General features: G+C 42.0%; 1 protein-coding gene across 1 annotated transcript; it reads right to left on the reverse strand.

Annotated features, from left to right (window-relative positions):
- Window positions 1-1,945: 1,945 nt before the first annotated feature.
- Window positions 1,946-10,579, reverse strand: ADO (2-aminoethanethiol dioxygenase). Its single transcript, XM_054435887.2, has one exon. The coding sequence runs from the start codon at window positions 5,360-5,362 to the stop codon at window positions 4,550-4,552; it is 813 nt and encodes a 270-aa protein (XP_054291862.1). The 5' UTR covers window positions 5,363-10,579; the 3' UTR covers window positions 1,946-4,549.
- Between the last annotated feature and the right edge of the window lie 11,569 nt (window positions 10,580-22,148).

The raw sequence follows: 22,148 nt of genomic DNA on the forward strand, positions 1-22,148 counted from the left end.
TTGATGACAGCAAAATTGGTTACATAATCACTTTCACCCTGACGTGGGCTTGGTGAGGTAGCATTAACACACATACCATAAGGAACGCCACATCTCAGCATTTTCTCAGAGCCAACTTTGTGGCTTTTACTAGTAGATTTCAACATGTGAGGTCAATATCTTTAATCCGATTTTGCTCTCTGCTTAAAATGTTCAGGGTGCTTCTTGCACGTCTCATTTTTTACATTGCTCAAGAAATAAAGCATAGAAAAATGTCTTCTTCTAATCTTGTACATACACTTTAGGAAAAGAATTCCTTAAAGATTCATAGTGCTTTTGAGATATTTCAATTGATATTAAAAATGGGTTGATTATACCTACATAAGGCTTACAAGTTTTCATAAACCTGGCTATTTAATTTCATTATCCCAGCTGCTAATAAGATTAAGGCAAATTGTTTTTATATATATTAAAAATGGCTGCAGTGACATTTTAACCACTTAATACCATTTTTGTGTGTGGGGGGGGGGCGGGGGGAAGAGCGGTCAGCATTAACACAAGTCCCAAAAATGCTGCCAGCAGAAGCTAAAACTAAACAAATTCTACAGGAAAACAAAACAAAAAATAAGGAAAGAAAATAAGTCCTAAAACTCTTTCCTTCCAGAATGAAAGTATTTTTGTTTTCTTGTATAGTATTATCTTATTTTCCTTAGGTTAAATACAAAGTAAGCTTTTTTCTGTTACAGCAATAGTCCAATTAGACATTAGCTTCAGATGTGTTTTCCTTCAGGCTGTTTCAAAGCTCACTCTCAAGGAAATAAACTATTTTTAAGTGTATATTACTTGGGCTTTAGAAATCTGCAGAAGGCCACTAGATTTTAGTACAACATAATCTTACAGTATATATTGTGAAACTTTAATGGTAATCAAACTGTAGACATCAGAGCAGGTAAGGTTTTCCCTATCTGTCTTGCAATAATCAAGTAAGAATTATCTCTAAACAATTTGAAACATGTCTTCATTTTCCATAAGTACACTGAGTTTTTTTTTCCTTTCTTTTTTGAGATGCAGTCTCGCTCTTGTTACCTACGCTGGAGTGCAGTGGCACAATCTTGGCTAATTGCAACCTCCACCTCCCGGATTCAAGCGATTCTCCTGCCTCAGCCTTCTAGGTAGCTGGGATTACAGGCGCCCACTACCATGCCCGACTAATTTTTGTACTTTTAGTAGAGATGGGGTTTCGCCATGTTGGCCAGGCCGGTCTCGAACTCCTGACCTCAGGTGATCTGCCTGCCTCAGTCTCCCAAAGTGCTGGGATTACAGGTACACTGATTTTAACCCAGAAATGTAAACATCCCCGGATTTGGGTTTGAAGATTCAATATCTATAAGGGACTTGACAAATGGTTTCCTTCTTTGACAACAGATGCCTCATTGCCATGGAAGTGATCAGTGATTGGCTTCTGTATATATGCTTAAGTTATTTAGACCTGCAATTACAGAAGTAGCACTGCTCTCAGGTTAGAGTTGGAAAGCAAGAGGCAAGCCCTGAATTAAAGATATATTGCTTCTTCACCGGGCTGTAGAGCTAGAGCACAAGATTCAGAATCAGTAACAGCTAAGTAATGGCAGAGTCCTCCCGAGTTGCCAGGACTGAGGCACCTACAAGGAGACAATGAAAAGGGGGAATAAAAGGTGTGGATTTTGGAAGAAGTTCAGGGTTACTAGTGTTAAAAGCTCAGAAAACCCTCTCCTGTTGACAAAACACCTATTACTTAAAAAGCAGGCTATCACTTTCATTAATAAATAGCAGCTGGTGTAAATGCAACCCATTCAAATCAGGCTTAGTAAAAATCAATTCTCATAAAATAGTAAGTAGGTACACAATACTCTGCATTGATATAACTGGCCAGTGACAGAACCAGATACTTTAAAAGTTTCAGAAGCATTTAGACAGACAATTTCTCACCCATGAGGCAATTATTGCATTTATTATTCACCATAAAAGTGATTAATATCATTGTGCTCATTAGTCTTTCCAAGGGGAAGATAACTTTTATCCCACAGTTGTTATTAAAACATTATCTATATTGGAGGGAGTATACAGAAACACAATAGCAACACACCAAGTCAGTCATGACTAACGGTTTATGCACACAGGTGCAAGATACTTTCCACACCACATTTTCTTTGTAATAAGCATATTCTTTCCTCAGTGGCTCACTAAAACAAGTTACATTTTGTCTTCACCACTAATTTACTCAGAATTTATTAGTGAACCAAAAGTTTCACTGTTCTTATTGGACTAAATCTGAGATATCATATTGCTGTTTCGGCCTGCAACAATTTCAGTTACTCTTTTGAAAAGCACCTTAGGTTTTTTCTTCCAAATTGCCTGTAATTGAAAACTTTAAAACTTCTTTTTTTCATAATGAAGTCATGAAAGTCTTCCTTTATTACTATCCTACAGCCAGGATGAGTTTTTGTAGCTTTAATGTACTAAGTTGTATTATAACACATACATTGCTATTAATAATCTTGGTAAGGTAATCAACTTTTTGCTACAATATAATCCAAAAAAGTATGTGATTGATAACCACATTCATTACTCTGCTACGGAAAAAAAAAACAAGACCTTTTATTTCGTGAAGTTTTCTAAGAAAATCATTTGCATATCTAGAATTTTATTTTCAAACTAAGTAGCATGAAGAACTGCTTCAAACTGCCCCCAAAGGCATTTTAAACTACACCAGAATGTGGAGCTACAATAAAACAATTTTAGCAACAATGGAGGAAATACTTGGTACTATGCCTGTGTGAGGTTTTATAATAAAGTGGCATGTCCTGTGGAATATCTTTTTGTGTTTTGTTTTGGTTTTATTTTTAAATCACTCACCAAGTATTTGCTTTTTTATACTATCTTAAAAACTGGGAACAAATACTCCCTCAACCTGGGTCTCTGTGTGCATAAAGAGGCAAAGGCACGTACTGTTTCCCTACATACGGGGTCAACATTCCACCAATAATAGCAAATCTCCCTTTATTATAGATATTAGAACTCTATTGCCACTTGGGCAAGTCAATCAAGAGGGCTTAGACGACAGCTGGGCAAATTTTAATGTGTTTATTTCTACAATTTGTTTTTATTAAAAGTCTTGTGAAAAAAAGGAATCCTATAAATAGTAAAAAGGGAGAAACAGTGCTCCATGGCCTGAAGCAAATGGTGTCAATACATGTGTAAACAAGGTAAGACTGCTTGTACTATTAAAAGCACAAAAATAAAACTAGTCACAGATAGCAAGACTTCATTTCAGGAGTTGCGAGTGGGAAGTAGGAAGTGTTTAATCCCAAGTTTTGGTGCCCTAAAATGGATAGTAGTATAGTTAATTCTCAATTCTTTAGCTGTGATCTTCTGTGCCTTCTATCTCTTCCTACAGAAAACCACATTAGATGAACCCAGCGCTCAGTCATTTTAGGGAGAGGGTTGAGACAACACTGCCAGCAACACAGCTGGAATCACCCGAGTCGGGAACATTAAAGTTCCTCCTGAGAGAATGTGAAACAGCTATCAACATAATATTTCTCCCTACTTTTACAGTAAAATATTGGAAGTAAATAAATATAGGGAATGCAACAGCTGGCTAGACGTGTTTTACATTCAGTTGTTTGGAAGCATAACACATTCAGCTCCTTTGAATCTTCCCGTTAGAAAATACAGAATTACTCTATCACCTTTTAAGGTACAGTAAGACAAGAAAAAATGTCATGTGAGGATAATACAGTCTTTGCATTAAAGGTGAATCTGTAACATGAAATCTGCTCAACTCACAGATCTGGAGATTCATAGGGAAGATAAGCTCTAAGTGACCATGTCACAGAGATATGCAGGTGCTGAATTTCTTAGTAGATGCTGCCTGAGTAAACCAGATGTGGCTACTGGGCAAAGGGAGGAAAGAAAATAAATCTTGTCCTCTACATGCATAGTTATGTTGTGAGAATGATCCCCAAACTGAAAAAATCATTTAGTTTTCACAAGGAATTAATTAGGCAGGCCAGCTCACTTTAAACAGTAGCTCATCTCTTTAAACCTAGTTTTTACCAATGACTTGAACTAAAAACAATTCAAACCACTGGGTCATGCACGGTCAATAAGTTAAAACTATTAAAAAAAAGGCATAAGGGCATGAGTGGAAAATAAACCCTATTTACCAAAGGGGTAGGGAGTGGGAGCAAGAAAACCACTTAGTATTTTGTATAGAATGGGGAAGAGAGGAAGATATTTTCATTATGGCTTTAGGATGGAAGCGCTTCAGATAGTCCCCTGCCCCATTCCTCCAAATCAAAGCCCCAGTGGCAGTGACAGTACCAGGAAACAATCTAGCCTCCCCGCCCACCCCGCCCCCATAACCGTGCCCGGCGGCCGCTGTCCAGTCGCCCGTGCTTCCCAAAGCTGCCGAGGAAGCGGCTGCTGCTCATTCCAGTAGATCCAACGCCCAGGCTAGGGGGTAGAGACAGCCCTTGTGGTAGGGTAGGGCACGTCTTCGGCCCACCGCTCCTGGGCGCCGGTGGCTTCAAGGGAAGACCTTGGGACCTGGATAGGGTTCTCCCTCGCACCAGAAGTCATCGGCCTGTGGGGTCTCCAGGAGCCACACCTCTCGAGGCAGGTCACAGGCCGAGCTGGAGGCCTCCTTGGGCCTGACCGGCTCCAGCACCCGGTAATAGTGGCAGTCCCGGCCATCGTCCGGGTCGTAGGGCGGGGCCAGGACGTCCAGGAAGGCGGCAGGCCCTTCCACGGCGTCGATCTGGTGCAGGTTGTCCCGGTGCGGTGTGAGGATGCAGGGGCCGCTCGCCTCGGTGTACTCGGCCCGCGAACGCAGCACGCCCGGGCGCACGGCTTCTCGCTCCCGGGGCTGCAGCGGCGGCTCGAACTGCTGCTCGGGCGGCAAGGCCCGCGGCCGTTGCCCGCCGCCCGCGTCTAGCTTGTCCATGCAGCTGATGCGCACGGTGCCGTATAGCACCTTGAGCATGCCGTGCATGCCCGGGTGGTCGTGCAGCGGGATGGACGTGCCGCTCTTGAGCAGGAACACCCCCAGGCTGAAGCCGTCCGTCTCGTAGATGTGCATGTAGGTGACTGGCGGCAGGTTGGGCGGCAGCGGCTGCAGTGTGGCCTTGCGCGGGGCGATGTTCAAGTCCTCGGCGCGGAGCTGGGTCAGGAGGCTCTTCAGCTTGCTCAGGTTCTCGGGGAAGCCCGGCGGCATCGGCGCCTCCGGGCCAGAAGCCGCGCCGCGATCGGAAGCGCCGCGGCCGCCCCCGCTGCCCCGGAAGGTGAGGCAAGCCTGGCGGGCGATCCGTTGGATCAAGGAGGCCATGTTGTCTCGGGGCATGGTCGGCTGCTCCTCCGCGTGCCGGGACCGGCCGCCTCCTTTCCTCCGCCCCTTGCGGTCCCCGGCGGCCGCCACGGCTGCCCCCAGCCCGGGTCGAGGCGGGAAGCCCCGCAACCCCCGGCCCGTCGGGCGCGCGGCACCGCCGCCAACCTCAGCAGCCACGCGCCCGCAACTGCCCGGCGCGCTCGCCTTGAGCCCCCTCTGAGCGCGCACGCGCACGCCCCACACCCCGCACTCACGCTCCGGGAGCAGATACCGGCCGCGCGGACGGTGCCAGCCTTTGCCTTACGCCCGGCGCTCCATTCATGCGGCCCGCACCTACGACGGTGGCCGGGCGCCCGGGGACCCTGCGGAGCATGCCGGGACTTGTAGTCCGGCCTTCCGCTTGAGCGCTGAGAGAGTTCAGTTTGTTGATTGGAAAATGGAGGAACTATTACACATGTTGGGCATAAAGCGATCTTTTTCAGGATGCAGAGGTGTTTTTCTTGTTTTAAAAAAGGTGAATCGGGGTGGAAGAGTAGTAGCCACTTGACTACAACTCCCGGCACCCCCCCGCAGGGTGGAGTGACGCACTTCCGTCAGCTGGCCCGCGGAGTAGTGGAGGCTCTTGGCCTTCATAAGGAAAGGGGCAAGGAGGGTCGTTAACCTTCTGGCGCCGCGCTGGGGCCTGGTTAGCCATGCAGGGTCGCCTTCCTTTGGCCTTGCCCCTGGGAAGGAGGCTGTTGAGTCAGCCTTAGCTCCTCATAGCGGCCTAGGCAGCACTGTCTCCCACGGGAATTGCAGGAGGGCGCTTTTGTAATTTTGTGTTTCCTAGGAGGGGAGGGGGTCCAGGCCGTCCTCTGTGATCATCAAGGTTACTCGGCCCAGCTGGGCCCAGCTGGGTCCAGCTGTTGTTTGCATCAGGACCTGATGACGCTGCTCTTCTGGTTGCAGAGAAGTATAGCTTTTTGCTGGAGAGAGTTGAGAGGCCCTTTACAGTGGTCGTGGATTCTGAACATACTAGTGGTTATCAAATCTTGGTTTGCCTGAGAAGGGGGAGGGGGCTTTTATAAATGCAGATTCCCTGTCGTCACCCAGAGATGGAGTTACTAGATGGTTCTGAGGCATCCTAGGAGAAACAGTGGCGTGCAACAGTCAGTTCAATCAGTAATTGTGAAATTGTTTCACTACACAGAGGCATCCTTCTCTGTGGCGTGAACTAACTTTTGGCATAAGTAAATGACTAGAAAAGCAAGACATTAGATACTATGACTTTAAACTTAACCCTGAGTTTAAAGTCTTTTTGGATTCCAAAGCTGAACATGGGTTTCTTGTACATTTTGTAATTGGAGTCGTTCAGTGAATCCTCTCCAGTTAAAATAGGCATACTTTTTTAGTAGATTACATAACCTGGCTAATGAGTACTCACAATATGCCAGGCACTGTGTTAAGTGCATTATATAATGAATGTTATACTATTTAATCCTTGCAGCAACTCTTAAGAGGCAGGCACTATTATTATTCCCAAACTGCAGATGAGGGAATAAGTTGTAGGATAGTGAATACTAAGTATCCAGCAAAGCATGAGCCGCAGAGCAGAAATAAGTACAGTCTTAACAAAAACAGCAGCTTGAATTGGTGTAAAAGCACCAAACGAGAGTCAGGATATTGTTGTTCCGGCCTACTGTGTGTACTTACAAGCTGTATGTCGTTAGGCAAATCCTATCCTTTTAGGGCCTCAATTTATTCATTTGTAGAATGCTGGTGTTAAGGGAACAAAAGTTCTGAACCCTACGCATCAGAACTCCCTGGGGAGCTTAAAAAATAAAGATCTTGGGGTCACACCTCAGAGATTTTGATTCAGAAGAACTGGAGTGAAGCCTATGATTTTTGTTTGTTTTTGTTTTTTTTTTGAGGGGTAACAAGGTATATCGTGAAGAGCGAAATAACAAAGCTTCCACAGCTTGGAAGGGGACCACAGCGGGTTGCCCCTATGATTTATGTTTAAGATGCTTCCTCAAGCAATTCTTTTTTTTTTTTGAGACGGAGTCTGGCTCTGTTGCCCAGGCTGGAGTGCACTGGTGCGATCTCGGCTCACTGCAAGCTCCACCTCCAGGGTTCACGCCATTCTCCTGCCTCAGCCTCCCGAGTAGCTAGGACTACAGGTGCTTGCCATCACACCCGGCTAATTTGTTTTTCTGTATATTTAGTAGAGACGGGATTTCACCGTGTTAGCCAGAATGGTCTCGATTTCCTGAGCTCGTGATCCGTCCCCTCGGCCTCCCAAAGTGCTGGGATTAGAGGCGTGAGCCACGGCGCTCGTCCAAGCGATTCTTGATTATTAGCCCAGTTTGAGAACCACTGGTAGATCTGTAAATAGTGAACCAGCTTTCATTAGTTAAGAGGGTGGTTATTTGCTTTAGGAAAGGATTGTTAAGATTGATTCATTTTCAGAGGTTGCCATGCCATTGTTACGTTATTTAAATGTACTTTCAAAGCTCATAAATAAATTTCATACAGTCTTTTTCTAAAGTGAGGAATATTTGAGAGTAAAATTCCTCCCCTTCCTTTATTTACAAATATGGACTTTTATTTATTGGTTTTACTTCTATTAAGGTATAATTAGTGATAAGTATAGACTCCATGGAACACAGACTATATTAACATGCAGGTCTCTTGCACTTAATGGTTGTCCACACTTACTTAACTGAAGCTCAAAATTTTCATCTATAAAATGGGATAATATACCTGTGTAAATCACTGATGACACTATGTAGAACATAGTAGCTGCCCCATGACAGTAGCTATTATAGGTTTAAAATGGCTATAAGTTGTACTTAAAGACCAATGAATTTAAATAATACTAAACAAGTATTGAAATGGAATTTGACTTGTTTTGAGAATCAGCTTCAGGGTAGAGATAAAAAAGATTATTGCTTAAACCACTTACCTGGTAATTTGCTAGTCATCCTTTGGCCTGAGTTCAAAGTTTCTGAAGACTGCCTGTATCAGAATCACTTAGGAGTGTCTGTCAAAAGTGCAGATTCCCAGATCATGTCAAAACCTACTGCATCTGAATCTTTTGCACATTAAAAATTTTAAGAACCAGGCAGGCATGGTATGGTGGCTCATGCCTGTCATCCCAACACTTTGGGAGGCCAAGACAGGAAGATCGCTTGAGGACAGGTGTTCAAGGCCAGCCTAGGCAACATAGCAAGACCCCCGTCTTTACAAAAAAAAAAAAAATTAAAAAATTAGTTGAGCATGGTGATACACGCCTGTAGTGTATTCTGGAGGCTGAGGCAGGAGGATTGATTGAGCCGATGAGTTCAAGGCTGCAGTTAGCTATGATTGCACCCCTGCACCCAGGCCTAGGCAACAGAGTGAGACTGTCTCTCAAAAAAAAGTTTGTAAGAACTGCTGAGTGTCTACAGGGCATGTGGTACTTTTTAGGTCACAGTCTACCTCCATAATTCCTTTTGATGTTGCCCTTCATTCAGAGCTGCACGAATGGGTGATATTGACTCTATGGGCTTTTGCCCTTAAGAAGCAGTTTACTTGCCCTTCTGCCCCACTGCCAGTAGCATAGGCTGAGTGGGTTTCTATTAGCATTAACATCCTTCTTTTTTATCCTTGTTGATTCTGTAATTCTTCAGTGTTGTTATAAGCAAAATGGAGACCAAAAGAAATTCCGAAAGGGAACAGACAGGAAGAGAAGTGATAGTGAACAAATACTAGGAAAATGCATGGCAGAGACAAGGTTTGGGGAAAGTTTAGGATAGACAAAATCGATCGTTTGATAAACAGTCAGTATCCACTGGGTACCAGGCATTGTTCTAGGCTTTGGGGATTCAGCAAGGAACAAAGCAAGACAAAGTCCAAATTCCCAAGGAGTTTACCTGCGAGTAAATGTGTATGTTTGAGAGGATAGAAGTGTTATACAGCGCGAGTAAATGAGCAACATACTTTTCAGACAGAGATAACTTAGGAAGACAGTAAAACACAGTCATAGGATGGTGTGATATTTATTTGTGTGTGGTATGTTACTTTAAATTGGATTATCAGGAGTGACCAGATGTTAACATTTAAGCCACTTTTGAATGTTAAGGAGTTAGCCATGGAAAAATCTGGGGTCAGAGCGTTCCAAGACCAGGAAACATCCTTAAGATTATTAACAGGGTATTGACTATCACAACTTTGACCACGTAGAAAGGAACTTGGTATAATTAGGAGAGAAGATGAAGACCTGCGGGGTTAAGACTGCGTAGTGAGCTTCCAGGTTCCTGGAGGGAGATGCAGGTGGAGAGGCCAGTAGGGATTGTGTTATGTAGGCCTTATAGGCCGTGGGAGGGGGTAATAGGGAGTTGTAGGCTGTGGTAGGGAGTTGGATTTTATTCTAAATGCAGTGAGAAGTCTTTGGAGAGCTTTGGGCAGAGGAGTGATTTGATCTGTGTTACATTTTTAAGAGGTTGGTGGTGGGGTGAGTGTAACAGCAGGGAAACCTGAATGAGGGGCAGTAATCCGGAAGAAAGACAAGAGAACTAGTGTAAGGATAAAAATCTGTTTGAAGGTACAGCTGACAGGGCTTGCTGATGAGCTATTGCTTCAGCAGTCTATTTCAAAGTGTATTTTCTCCATGTTTTTTCTTTCACAGGTTGACAGCTTTGTGGTGATAGGTAAGACTGATACAGCTTAAATCCCACCTCCTACCCACATCTATTAAATTTAGGAATGAGGGAAGCACACAGAACCATGAGTAAAGCTGAGATTTTTTTTTTTCTCCTCCTTTACAGTTGCTTAATTAACCAGGAAACAAGGAGAGCTGGAAGAGCCCCCAGCCTATATGGATTTAACTCCACCTGTTCATTTCTATGATCTCTTCATTCTTTGGGAACTAGGCTTGTGCTTTTGCCTTTTGTTCTTCTTCCCCTACCTCTTGACTCTATGAGGACTGATTTTCTTTAATTCACAAGATACATTACCTTCTGGCTTTTACTCAAATCTTCTTCAGAATTCATTTGCCCATTTCTTTTGGTCACACTGAGATCCAGTGGAAAGAGTACAAAAGATTATAATGATATTCTCACATGCTCAGAGTTCCTAGTCTGCAGTTTTGTTTTGTTTTTGTTTTTAAAGTGGGAACTAAGGTTTATTTTTTCCCGAGTAGTCATTTCCACCTTATTCCGATATCTGCCTTTTATATTAGTATAGAACATGGTAAATAAATAGATAAAAATGTCCCCATTTTCAGACTAATTCATAATTATATTTGACGTATTTTGGATTCATATTATGGCTTTCCTTTCAGTTTTTAAAAAACATGAGTGTATATTTCTCATTCCTTATTATGAATGGATGTCATGTTGTAAGAAAAAATAATAATTTCAAAGTCAGAGGAGCTGGTGTCATGGCTTTGCCACTGACTAGCTGTGTGTTACCAAGCAAGTCCACCTTCGCTGGATCCCAGTTTCTGTGAGAGATGATCTGTCTGTCAGAGTCCTTCCAGCATCTCATTAGCTCAATGTGGAGGACAGAGACAATCACAAGACTGATTCAGACAAAACCAAACATATGTATTTTCTTTCATTTATCTAAAATTATTACACTATAATCCTCTTAGCTGTGTCCATCTCCATTAAGATCTTATAAAGTAACTCTGCCTACTCTAGTTCAAATTTGTGTGGTTGTCTGAAATCATATCACTTTGGAGTATGGGCTATTTAGCTAAATATGCTAAGTTCAGGGCTTTTTCATGTTTGGGTCAGACTTTAGGTGTACACATTGCACTAATAAATTGCAGAGGTTGTGTTGTGTGATACATGCCATAGACACAATTTTCTAATCGTAATTCTATAGACTGGTGCATATTGGGTTGGGATAGAGAAGGACTTAAATTTATTCTTTTTTTCCTCTTATGGCCAATGTCTTATTTCAGGCAATGAGAGGCAAGGGAAAAAAGAATTAAAAATTGGTAGAATGCAGAGCATAGTTGAGGTGGGGGAAGATGTGGCTTTCACAAATTATTAATGAAGAGACGATTTTGCTATAGCTCAGGCTGAAGCACTGTCAGAGGTCATGTATTATGATTTTTGGAGGTGATTTAAGATTATAACACTCCCTCCACCAATTTGGTGTTAGAGAGGTTTTCCTCTTCTCATTTAAGCAATGCAACTATTATGAGACTTAAAATTGTTGTGAACTGTAAATTAAATTCAAACACACTTTACCTCTCTTAATTAACTACCCCCCCACCGCCCCATTTCATGCTTCTTGTTTTTCTTTTCCTTTTTTCTCCTCCGAGAAGACATCAGCTATCTCTACCTCCTCCGCTTCCCCATCTGTCCTCTTCCTCCTGGCTGAGAGAGTTTTACTTTATATTTATTTTAATTAATGGATTTGAATCACAAGTGGTGAAACAGTTGATGTTCAGCTTCAAGAGGCAGTGAAAGGGAAAATTGTCTTCCTTAACTTGCCAGCAAAGAACTGTGTGTTCATTGCTGGTGCCTGCCTGAAAAATGACTGGGAAAGGGGCAGGATAGGGTTCCAGAGTTCTGTGTCCTTGCAGGGGAAGAGATGCTGTATACTAGGATTAAGGGAAATGAAGGTGGGGAAACTCTTTAGAATGAAATTGTACTTTCTTGGAAGATGCTTTTCCCACAGGATGCTTAGTATTAGGTGGGTGCAAAAGTTATTGCGGTTTTTGCCATTAAACCATAATTATATTTGCACCAACCCAATAAATATTGCTTTATGGTCATGGATCATTGGTTTAGAATCAAATTCCTTAGGAACAAAATAGCAGGATGCAATTAAATTGTTTGAGCACTCTGATTAATAAAATCCATTGTAAGTTTATCATCTTTTTCTCTTTAGTTGGAGAAGGCATATGATACCTTGTTTTTTTTTTTGTTTGTTTGTTTTTTTAAGCTTCTCCCTTGAGTATTCACCTTAAATTACACTCCTGGGCATTTGACTGACTTGAAATAAATAAATAGGGGCAGTATTACACATGTTTTCTTGGAGAGATGAAATGCTGCTAATCAAAGCCTTCTTTTGGAAAAACAAACAAAAATAACCTTGTCCACATAACATAGATGCTCTGTTCTGGCATTTTGGGAAAGTGTGAGAAATAACAGTACGATTTGAAAGTGGAACAGCAGGACTGAACATGGAAAGAATAATGGACTGAGAGGACACCCGTTCTCCTCCTGGTTCTAGCAACCAGCTGTGTGACTTGGGGCAAGTCATTTCACTTCTTGGAACTTCAGTTCCTTTGTTTATAAACTGAAGAATTTGGTTTAGATAATTTACCACTTTCCTTCCAGCATTAAAAAAAAAAACCTATGAATTTTGAAGATTGTAATGATTAATTTCATACCATGATCTGCACAGATATCACAAGACACTTTTAAATGTATTTTTAACATGAAGAGAACACTCAGTAGCATGTATATAATGATATTTGACTTGTTTTTATGTCTGTGTTTTCCCTTTCTAAAGTAGATTATATTGACTTTTCCTGAATATAGATCATTGAGTAAAATGAGCAGGAGCTCTTGTTTAAAATGTTTGTCATTATTTTTAGTTTCCACAATGTGTTTTTTAAGGAAAAAAAAATTTTTTTTCATTCTAAGCACAAATTATCATGCAATAAGATTGCTGTGTATTGCTAGTGGGAAAAGCAAAACATGACTTGAGTTAACTACACATTTCAACAGGACATGCTGAGGAATTGACAACCAACATCACAGTGCATAGAAATTTCTTTAAGGCGGCAGAGCTTTAGTTTAATTAGATAATTAGCCCTGGTCAGCCTATAATGAATACACAGGCAATTAGCAATGAATTTGTGCTACTAAAGCCTGTTTTTCCTCTTTTGTGTTCCTTTGCTGTCATTAACAACTCTAACTACTGAACAATTTATATCTTCACACTAACAATCAACTTCATTGTCATTAAACTCTTTGAAAGCGATAAAGCAATGAGACCTGAATTTCGTTGCACAACATTAAGTGATTATGTTAAGTAATGCCATTTATTTGCCTAGCCATCCAGCTGCTATATTATGTCAAGCAAATAGGGCTTTTAAAAACAGTGCACACTCCATGATTTTGATGATTGCTTTATTTGTCAAACCCAAGCAACTGGCAAGAGATGTACCTCAATTTGTAGTTCTCACTCAGTAGCTTTCAGCAGACTTGAATAAAAGAAAACAGTTACACAAATTTACCAAAAGCAAGACCCTGTGTAAAAAAAAAAAAAAAAAAAAAAAGCCTTTCTTCGTGGCTTAAAGATTCTTATGTTTGGAAAATTTGAGATAAATTTCAGTAAGTGAAAGCCCTTGCTGGGCCGTCTTTTCTTGTTTGAGCAGTTTTAGTTTCATGGATGACAGATGGAACCTTTATGGCTTTTCCTCACATACCTCCACTGCAAGTCTTTTCCATCCATTTACTGTTTCTTAGGGGAATGGCAGAAGAGAAAAAGAAGAAGAAAGGGAGTGACAAAGGGAGGAGAGAGAGCTTTCAGAAGAGCAGAAGTTACCAAAGAAATATAGATTGTGTTCCCAAGACTCTGAGTATTGATGTCATGAAGACATTTGTGTTGCTCTGGTTCTGGGTGTGTAAGCTGAAAGACTTCATCATATTTCAATCACAAATTGTTGGAGTAGGTAGTTAGGCAGACATGAGCAGGGCAGGAAAGGGCCCTGCCCACCAGGAATGTCAGGCGACCATCAGGTGATGGTCAGGTTGTTGTTAAACTGTCTCTGTAAAATAATTGGGCACAGCTGGTGCCAGGGAAAGGCAGTCTCCCAATAGATAAGAAAACACCCACATCTGGTGATCAGCAGCTTCCTGATGAGATCTCAGGAGTTGGGCAAGTGGGCTCAAGGATGCGCACTAAGAGGCAAAATGGTGGTTTAATGGGTGTATGACCTTCCTCTAGGAACAGTCAGCTAGTAAGGGAACAACACCTCAAGTGAGCATTTGCACAAATTCAGTAAACACGCTGTGCATGCGGCCCTTCCCAAGTGCTGGCAGGCCACCATGCATGCAGACAGCCTGCTCCATGGGAAGCCCTTTATTCTCAAGTGAGAAGAAACCAAAACCCTGAACCATGCCAATGTATGAAACTCCAGGTTAAGAGCCAGATGGGGCACTTGGATCTCTCAAGTCACTCGCTTGGCCCTCTTCCAAGGGTCCTTTACTTATTTTTGTTTCTACTCTAATTTTTTTTTTAGTAAATTTTCACTCCTGCTCTAAAAGTTCCCTTGGTCTTTCCCTCTGCCTTAAACCTGCATCTGCTCCTCAGCCAAATTATTTTCTCTGAGGAGTCAAGGATCAAGTTTGTTTCAGACTTGTATGGATTCACTGCTGGTAACATAATGAGTTTTGAAAAATGGACATTTTGAGATTCTACTGGCAGTTTATACACCTACAAAGAGATATCACCTACAATATCAGAAACCAGTCTAATCCCATTAAAATTTATAAAGCTGTTATTATACAGAGGTTTTTTTAAAACACAGACTGTTCTACTTATTAATAATCTAATAGGGTTTGGGAGATTAAACCCAATATTAGAAAACTAGTCAGCCAATTAATAGCTGTTTAGGAATTCATTAAAGAAATGCATTGCTTACTATTTAAGCAGAATTTTAAAATGTATAAACAGAATGTTTCTTCTGGTTGGAATATGAACACTGGCTTATAATTTCTTATCTTGAGACTTCCCATCTGGCTGGTCTTGGAAATATTTTTCTTTTTTTTTCCCCCTAGCAATGCAACAACTAGCAATTAGAGTTTCAGAAATGCCCATTTTAATCACTACTTCCATTTCCAAAATAGAAAAACTTGCATGAACTATACAGTAGATAAACCCTCTTCATTTTATTCAGCTGAGTGTTTTGAAAAGGTAATTTCAATAAATCAAAGCAAGGGATAAGATATTCCAGAAATGTTAAGAAAATAGTGCAGATCCTTATAAATTATGGTCGGTTTTACTCTTAAGCTGGGCACTTATTTCGCTGGCATTGATGTTTATATTATCCAGGTATCAACTTTAGTGCAGTTAGCTCACATAGAGCAGGGCTTCTCAACTTCAGTACTATTGACTTTTGGTTTGGCTAATTATTTGTAGTGGGGGGCTGACCTGTGCATTGTAGGATGTTTGTCAATATCCTTGGCCTTTACCCACTAGATGACAGTAGCACTAACTCCCATACCCCACCCTGTTGTGATAACCGTAAATACGTCCATTTGTTCCCAAATGTCCTCAGGATGTGGGGCAAAATCACCCCGGTTGAGAATCAGTTATAAAGAATAAGATCTTGACAACTTCTTCCTTTAAAAGCATTTAAATATTAAACAAATAAAAAGTGTTGAATTTGGATGTCTAGATCCAAATTCTTAACTTTAGTAAGTTAAGTCTTTTTTTTGTTTGTTTTTTGAGTCAGGGTTTTGCTCTGTTGCCCAGGCTGGAATGCAGTAGCAAGATCACCACTCCCTGCAATCTGCCTCCTGGGATCACCACCCACTGCCTCCTGGGATCAAGGGATCCTCCCACCTCAGTCTCTAGAGTAGCTGGGACCACAGGCATGCACCACCACTCCCAGCTAATTTTTTTTTTTTTTTGTAGAGACAGACTTCCACCATGTTGCCCAAGCTGGTCCCACATTCCTGGGCTCAAGGGATCCACCTGCCTTGGCCTCTCAAAGTGCTGGTATTACAGGCATGAGCCACTATGCCCAGGCAGTAAGTGAAGTCTTAATAGAGATGAATAAATCAGAGCCTTGGTGAATCCCAGTTTGGAGTAATTTGAGGGACACCAGAAAAACACTCGTGTTTCCAAATACCACTTGATTTTCCCAAACAGGCTGCTATAGTGTTGGAAATTTCTAGTCGGAAATTTGTTCCTTCTGTTAAAATGCAAACATTCCTGAGAGGAGAATTTCTTTACACAAAAGCTGAAACTTTAGTTTTCAGTTAAAAGCGAACATGTTATTAATATATAACTATATGTATATATAGGTTATTAATATATACCTATAATACTGTTCTACTTATGACAAGATCCTTCAGGAAGAAGACCCCGGAGAAAATTACCTTGCATATCAAGAGTTGGCGGATGAACACAAAGCAATCGCCTTGGGAAAAGGAGTGATGAAAGTAGAAAGCACTAAAGAGATTCTTTATAGTTCTTGATGGGTATCCTGAGTTGCTCTTGCCATGTTTTTGGTTTTTTTTTTCACTCCTCACCGTATCTTTAAATCCTATTTTTAAAAAAAGTAATGAAGAGGTAGCCAAGATGTTCTTCAACAGATGAAAGGATAAATAAATGGTGGTACATCCAGATAATGGAATATTAATCAGTTATAAAAAGGAATCAGCTACTAAGCCATGAAAAGACATGGAGGAAACTTAATCCATGTTACTAAATGAAAGAACCCAATCTAAAAAGGCTGCATACTGTGTAATTCCAAGTATATGACATTCCAGAAAAGGCAAAACTATGGAGACAGTAAAAAGATCAGTGGTTTCCAGGGCAGTGAAACTACTCTGTGTGATACTATAATGGTGGATACATGTCAGTAAACATTTGTCCAGATTCATAGAATGTACAACACCAAGAATGAATGCTGATATAAACTATGGACTCTGGGTGATAGTGATGTGCCAATATAGGCTCATCACTTGTAGCAAAATGCCACTCTGGTGGGGATGTTGATGATGCTATGCACGTGTGGGGGCTGGAGATATATGGTAAATCTCTGTACAGTTTTTCTGTAAGCCTAAAACTGCTCTAAAATAAACTCTATTTTTAAAAAAGGTAAAGAAGACTATATAGATGGTGTAGTAGTTACTGTCTATTGATTGCACTTTCTTTGCCACTTCATGTTGGGTGTCCCAAGTTAATTTTGAATAGTTACTGTAAATAAAATATTAAAGTCTAGAGAAGGACAGGTATCTAAGTCTATCATCTGTGCTAACGGGGAGGCCTGACAGGTGTGGCGCCTGCTTTTCCTCCCTTGTTTCCTAACACATTAGTGACTGGCAATTTTGGACCTAGAAGACGGTTTGTTTCCTGGACCTTTCAGCACCCCTCACTAGGAAACACACCTTTCTAATCACTGAAATAGTGCTCCATAAAAAGGAACTTTCTGAAACATAGGAGAGACACGGTGATCTGATGGCTGACATGCTGAAGTGGGTTCCAGGGTATTTTTATAAATCCCTTAGTAGCTCCCCACACTAGGCTTCCATTTAGGCTATGGGATTTCAGTTTTTCATGCTGGGTTTTTTTCTCGTTGACTTTTCTTATGTAATTACTGTATCATGGCCCTCAGGCCATGACCAAACTCTAAGAATAGTTTCTGTTTATTTTTTTTTCCCATCGAATGTCACTTGCTTCTTCATTTCTTAATTTCTTCCTAAAGCGAAGGAGCCAAAATACACCACAGATCACAGCTGGACTAGACAACAAGCATCTGCATTGCAGGGGCCCATGCATAACCTGATTTATTTATGTAAACATTTTGCCACTTACTATATAAAGTTGTGGACTCCTCGACTAGTTACTGATCTTATACTTTCTAGTAGTTAACATAGCCCATTTTCAAAAAGTCCAAGTGAACATAAAAGTAAAATGATTTTTTTTTTTTTTGAGACAGAGTCCCACTCAGTTACCCAGGCTGGAGTGCAGTGGTGTGATCTCAGCTCACTGCAAACTCTGCCTCCTGGGCTTGGGCCATTCTCCTGCCTCAGCCTCTCGAGTAGCTGGGACTCTGGGCATACGCCACCACACCTGGCTAATTTTTGTATGTTTTGTAGAGACAGGGGTTTTGCCATGTTGCCCAGGCTGGTCTCAAACTCCTGAGCTCAAGCAATCCGTCCACCTTGGCCTCCCAAAGTGCTGGGATTACAGGCGTGAGCCACCGTGCCCGCCTAGTGTTAATAAAATGAAATATTCTTTCTTGTTTATTTCACCAGTTCTTACTTTCAGGCTGAATAGTTTAACATTCTGCAGTTTACATTCTGCATTAACCTCACATTTTTTTTTTTTTTTTTTTAGGTTCCTTACCTCAAACTGGACTAAGTGGCTTCCTCTTTTGTAGTTTGACTTACATGTATTATGTAAGCAGTTGTTATGATATTGTACTTGACTGACAGATTTTACAGTTGTCCCTTTTGGCATAACTTCCCCAATCTAGCATTTTGTTTTTACCTTTCTTTTCTCAACTCAGATTTTCCTGTAAGCTTTCACATAAAGATAGTATTTTATTCTTACTAATAGTCACAATAGTACACTAATACAGATGGCCATATGAGTGTTCACCTTTAAATAACTTGCTTTAGCCTGTTTTCCTCTTAAAGTAGAGGGATCACTGGGTGTGGTGGCTCATGCCTATAATCTCAGCACTTTGGGAAGCTGAGGTGGGAGGACTGCTTGAGGCCAGGAATTTGAGGTTACAGTGAACTATGATCGTGCCACTTTACTGCAGCCTGGGCCAGTATTTTTGGGGGGCCAGTCCCCCAAAAAATATATATATATATATATAGGGATCTATGAAAATGTGTCTTACTGGGGTTGAAGAATATGGTCACCAAACCAAAAAGGTGAAGCGGCAAAAGCCTAGGAGCGCAGGCTGAGCGTGGGAAGCCAAGGCACAGCCACCTGGGCCATTTCCTCACCACTAGGGGCAGGGACCAGAGAGGCAGGGGGATGAGCAAACCTTGAAAACTATATTCCTGTGTTGGCTTATACATTTCCTGAGGATGAAGACTACATCTACTTAATGTATTTTTGACAGAACCTAGGATGATAACAGGATGAACCCAGGATGACAGAACCCATGAGTATGTTAGCACATGCTAGTGACTATGGGGCTTATGCCTTTTGTCCTCTTCAAGGGCATATTCTGGAGTACATTCCTAGAAGGGATGATAGTTGGGGAATGTTTTGGAGAAGTACGGACAGCACTGCAGAGGAGGAAAGAGAATCTGACGTGGAGGTGCTTTAATGTGTGCTTTGCCCAAGTGCTGAGAAGAATGGATTCTGATTGCTTTCCTCTTTTCTCCTTCTAATAAAAAATGAGGAGAGAAAAGCTGTCTTATTTTAGATGTCTCAGCATCAGGTACAAAGCATTAAAATGAACTGTCAAAGAAATAAACCAATCTGAGAATTTGTGATTGGTGATGGCACCGGCACCTCCCCATCTCTCCCATCCCTGGTGAGGGGTGCCCCTCAGAATGCTCTGCTCCTGGCTGTAGTCACTGACTGTCTAAGCAGAGAGCACTCTTGCCCCATGCGTGTGACTGCCTAGGTGTCAGGCCTTACCAGAAGCAGGGAAAAGGTCCTGGAAGGAGACTGCTTCCCTCTCACATCTTCTGCTGGTGCCTTGGGGTCCCCCAGTGAAGCCAGGCTGTATCCTGGGTCCCTCCTAGGTGATCAGGGAAGGCTGCTCCCAGAATAGCGGCAGTGGATGGGAGAATTGAGTGCAGTTGTGATAACTTGGATTACCTGAGAATTTGGAATAACTTTGGAATTCGAGGGAATTATCTAACTAGTCCTTATTCTACCCTTAAAGGAGAGTTAGGTGAAGAACCAAAAAATATCACCATGGAAATGAGCATATTAATCACCACGAGACCTTGGAAACTCAGGTGTCAGCCGTCATGCGTCAGAGCTGGGTGTGGTTTGGGAAGATACCACTCTGGGGTGGCATTTAGGACAAAAATACAGTGGGGGGAAACTTGCCTAACAGTTCTCCTTCAGTGTCAGCAAATAGCCTTGATTGTGCTGCAACTGTGGTCCCTTCCGCTATCTTACTTTCCTTCTATCTCAATGCCCCCTCGCACACACCCAGAGATGCTCACTTTGCCTCACTCTCTGTTCAACATTTGGCACGTTTCTTCCAGAAACCCCCTCCGCACTGTGCATTCAGTGCCACCATTCTCTCTGGATCACGAGTCTTTACTCCTTCCTGGATTGCCTCAGTGCCTCCTCTCCTCTGCGCGACCCTGAAATGCTGCATTCAGTTCAGAGGTCCTCCTTGAGCTCTTTTGGGGGAAGGCCAGTCGTTCCTTCCCTCTTCCTCTCTAACCTCCTGTGTTTAATCCTTTTCTCGCTCCCACCCCATTTCAGTGTTCCCCAAGATCCACTTCTCATGCAAGGAGGCCTTGTTTTTTCAGGAATGAATCCTATGAGAAGGTAATTTGCTAAGTCCTTCATCAGATTTTACTACGTAGCCGTTTGATAGGACTACCGTACTAAACTGTGAAAATAAGAGAAGATGTGCCTCCCTGTTGGTGGGAGATTAGAATCTCCCTCCAGACAGGACACACAGGAGCTGGAAGGAAGCAAAACACAGGGTAAGGGGATTTGTGGAGCTCCTGTTACCTATTAACAAGTACAAGCCTGGGCTTACAAAATGCACCAGAGTCCACTCTAGGCAAGATGTTTAGAAAAAGCCTCTCTGAGGATGCGCAGCTTAAACCAAGTCCCTACGCAAGAATTGGGAGCACATTGATGGGAAAGAGACAGGAGAGAAGTGAAGGCCCAGACTTTGTCTCTCTACTTGTGCATGGACAGAAGAGCCACACGGTGTTCTGTTTGGCCACGGGTGCATTTGTGTAGCCCACAGAGGCATATGGTGTGATTTACTTTATAGAATTATTTCCAACCTTCAGGCATTCCTGCCTGAACTTTCCCACATGAGCGTCTACTCTCCCCTGATCCAGCCGGAGTGTGCATTCTCTTCCCATGCAGACATTTGTTCTCCTGCCCGGAGAAGCCTGCAGCTGTGCACAGGTCAGGGTCATGCAGCAAATCTCTATTTGACAAGTTTTATTTTTAACTGTACAAAATGGACTTTAGGTGATGGTGAAGTTTTCTCCCTCTGAAGCTAAACAAAGAGAATTTTCTGCCTACAGGAACAGGATTAGTGGCAACAAATTTTTCATGTTAGTGCAGTCCCGTACAGGCTGCCGGCTTAGTCTATCATAAAGAATGTAGGAAGCCTGGTGGATGCTGCTATTTTTATCTTGGCCCTTTGGTATCCGGCATCTAATTATTCAATTCACAAAGTACATTTCATGCTGCAATGTTTATTTTGTCTGCAGAGAAAAATCTTTTTGAAATTTTTGTGGAATTTACTGGTTGTGGAATGTTCACGTTTTAACAGGTGACTATTTGAGCATGTTAAAATTGCCTTGGTATATAGCAAGGGATACTGTTGGTTCGAGTAATACTTTGTTGTTGTTGTTATTATAGTGTAAGTTCTGGGATACATGTGCAGAACCTGCAGGTTTGTTACATAGCTATATACTTGCCATGGTGGTTTGCTGCACCCATCAACCTGTCATCTACATTAGGTATTTCTCCTAATGCTATCCCTCCCCTAGCCCCCCACCCCTCAACAGGCCCCTGTTTGTGATGTTCCCCTCCCCGTGTCCATGTGTCCTCATTGTTCAACTCCCACTTATGAATGAGAACGTGTGGTGTTTAGTTTTCTGTTCCTGTGTTAGTTTGCTGAGAATGATGGTTTCCAGCTTCATCCATGTCCCTGCAAAGGACATGAACTCATTCTTTTTTATGGCTGCATAGTATTCCATGGTGCATATGTACCACATTTTCTTTATCCATTCTATTATTGGTGGGCATTTGGGTTGGTTCCAAGTCTTTGCTGTTGTGAACAGTGCTGCAATAAACATATGTGTGCATGTGTCTTTATAGCAGCATGATTTATAGTCCTTTGGGTATATACCCAGTAATGGGATTGCTGGGTCAAATGGTATTTCTCGTTATAGAT

This window comes from Pongo pygmaeus, chromosome 8, assembly GCF_028885625.2.
Source record: "Pongo pygmaeus isolate AG05252 chromosome 8, NHGRI_mPonPyg2-v2.0_pri, whole genome shotgun sequence".
NCBI classification, from domain to species: Eukaryota; Metazoa; Chordata; class Mammalia; order Primates; family Hominidae; genus Pongo; species Pongo pygmaeus.

What these genes read in the sequence shown, in the direction of transcription:
- ADO (XM_054435887.2), bottom strand. Translation starts at nt 5,362, where the DNA reads ATGCCCCGAGACAACATGGCCTCCTTGATCCAACGGATCGCCCGCCAG.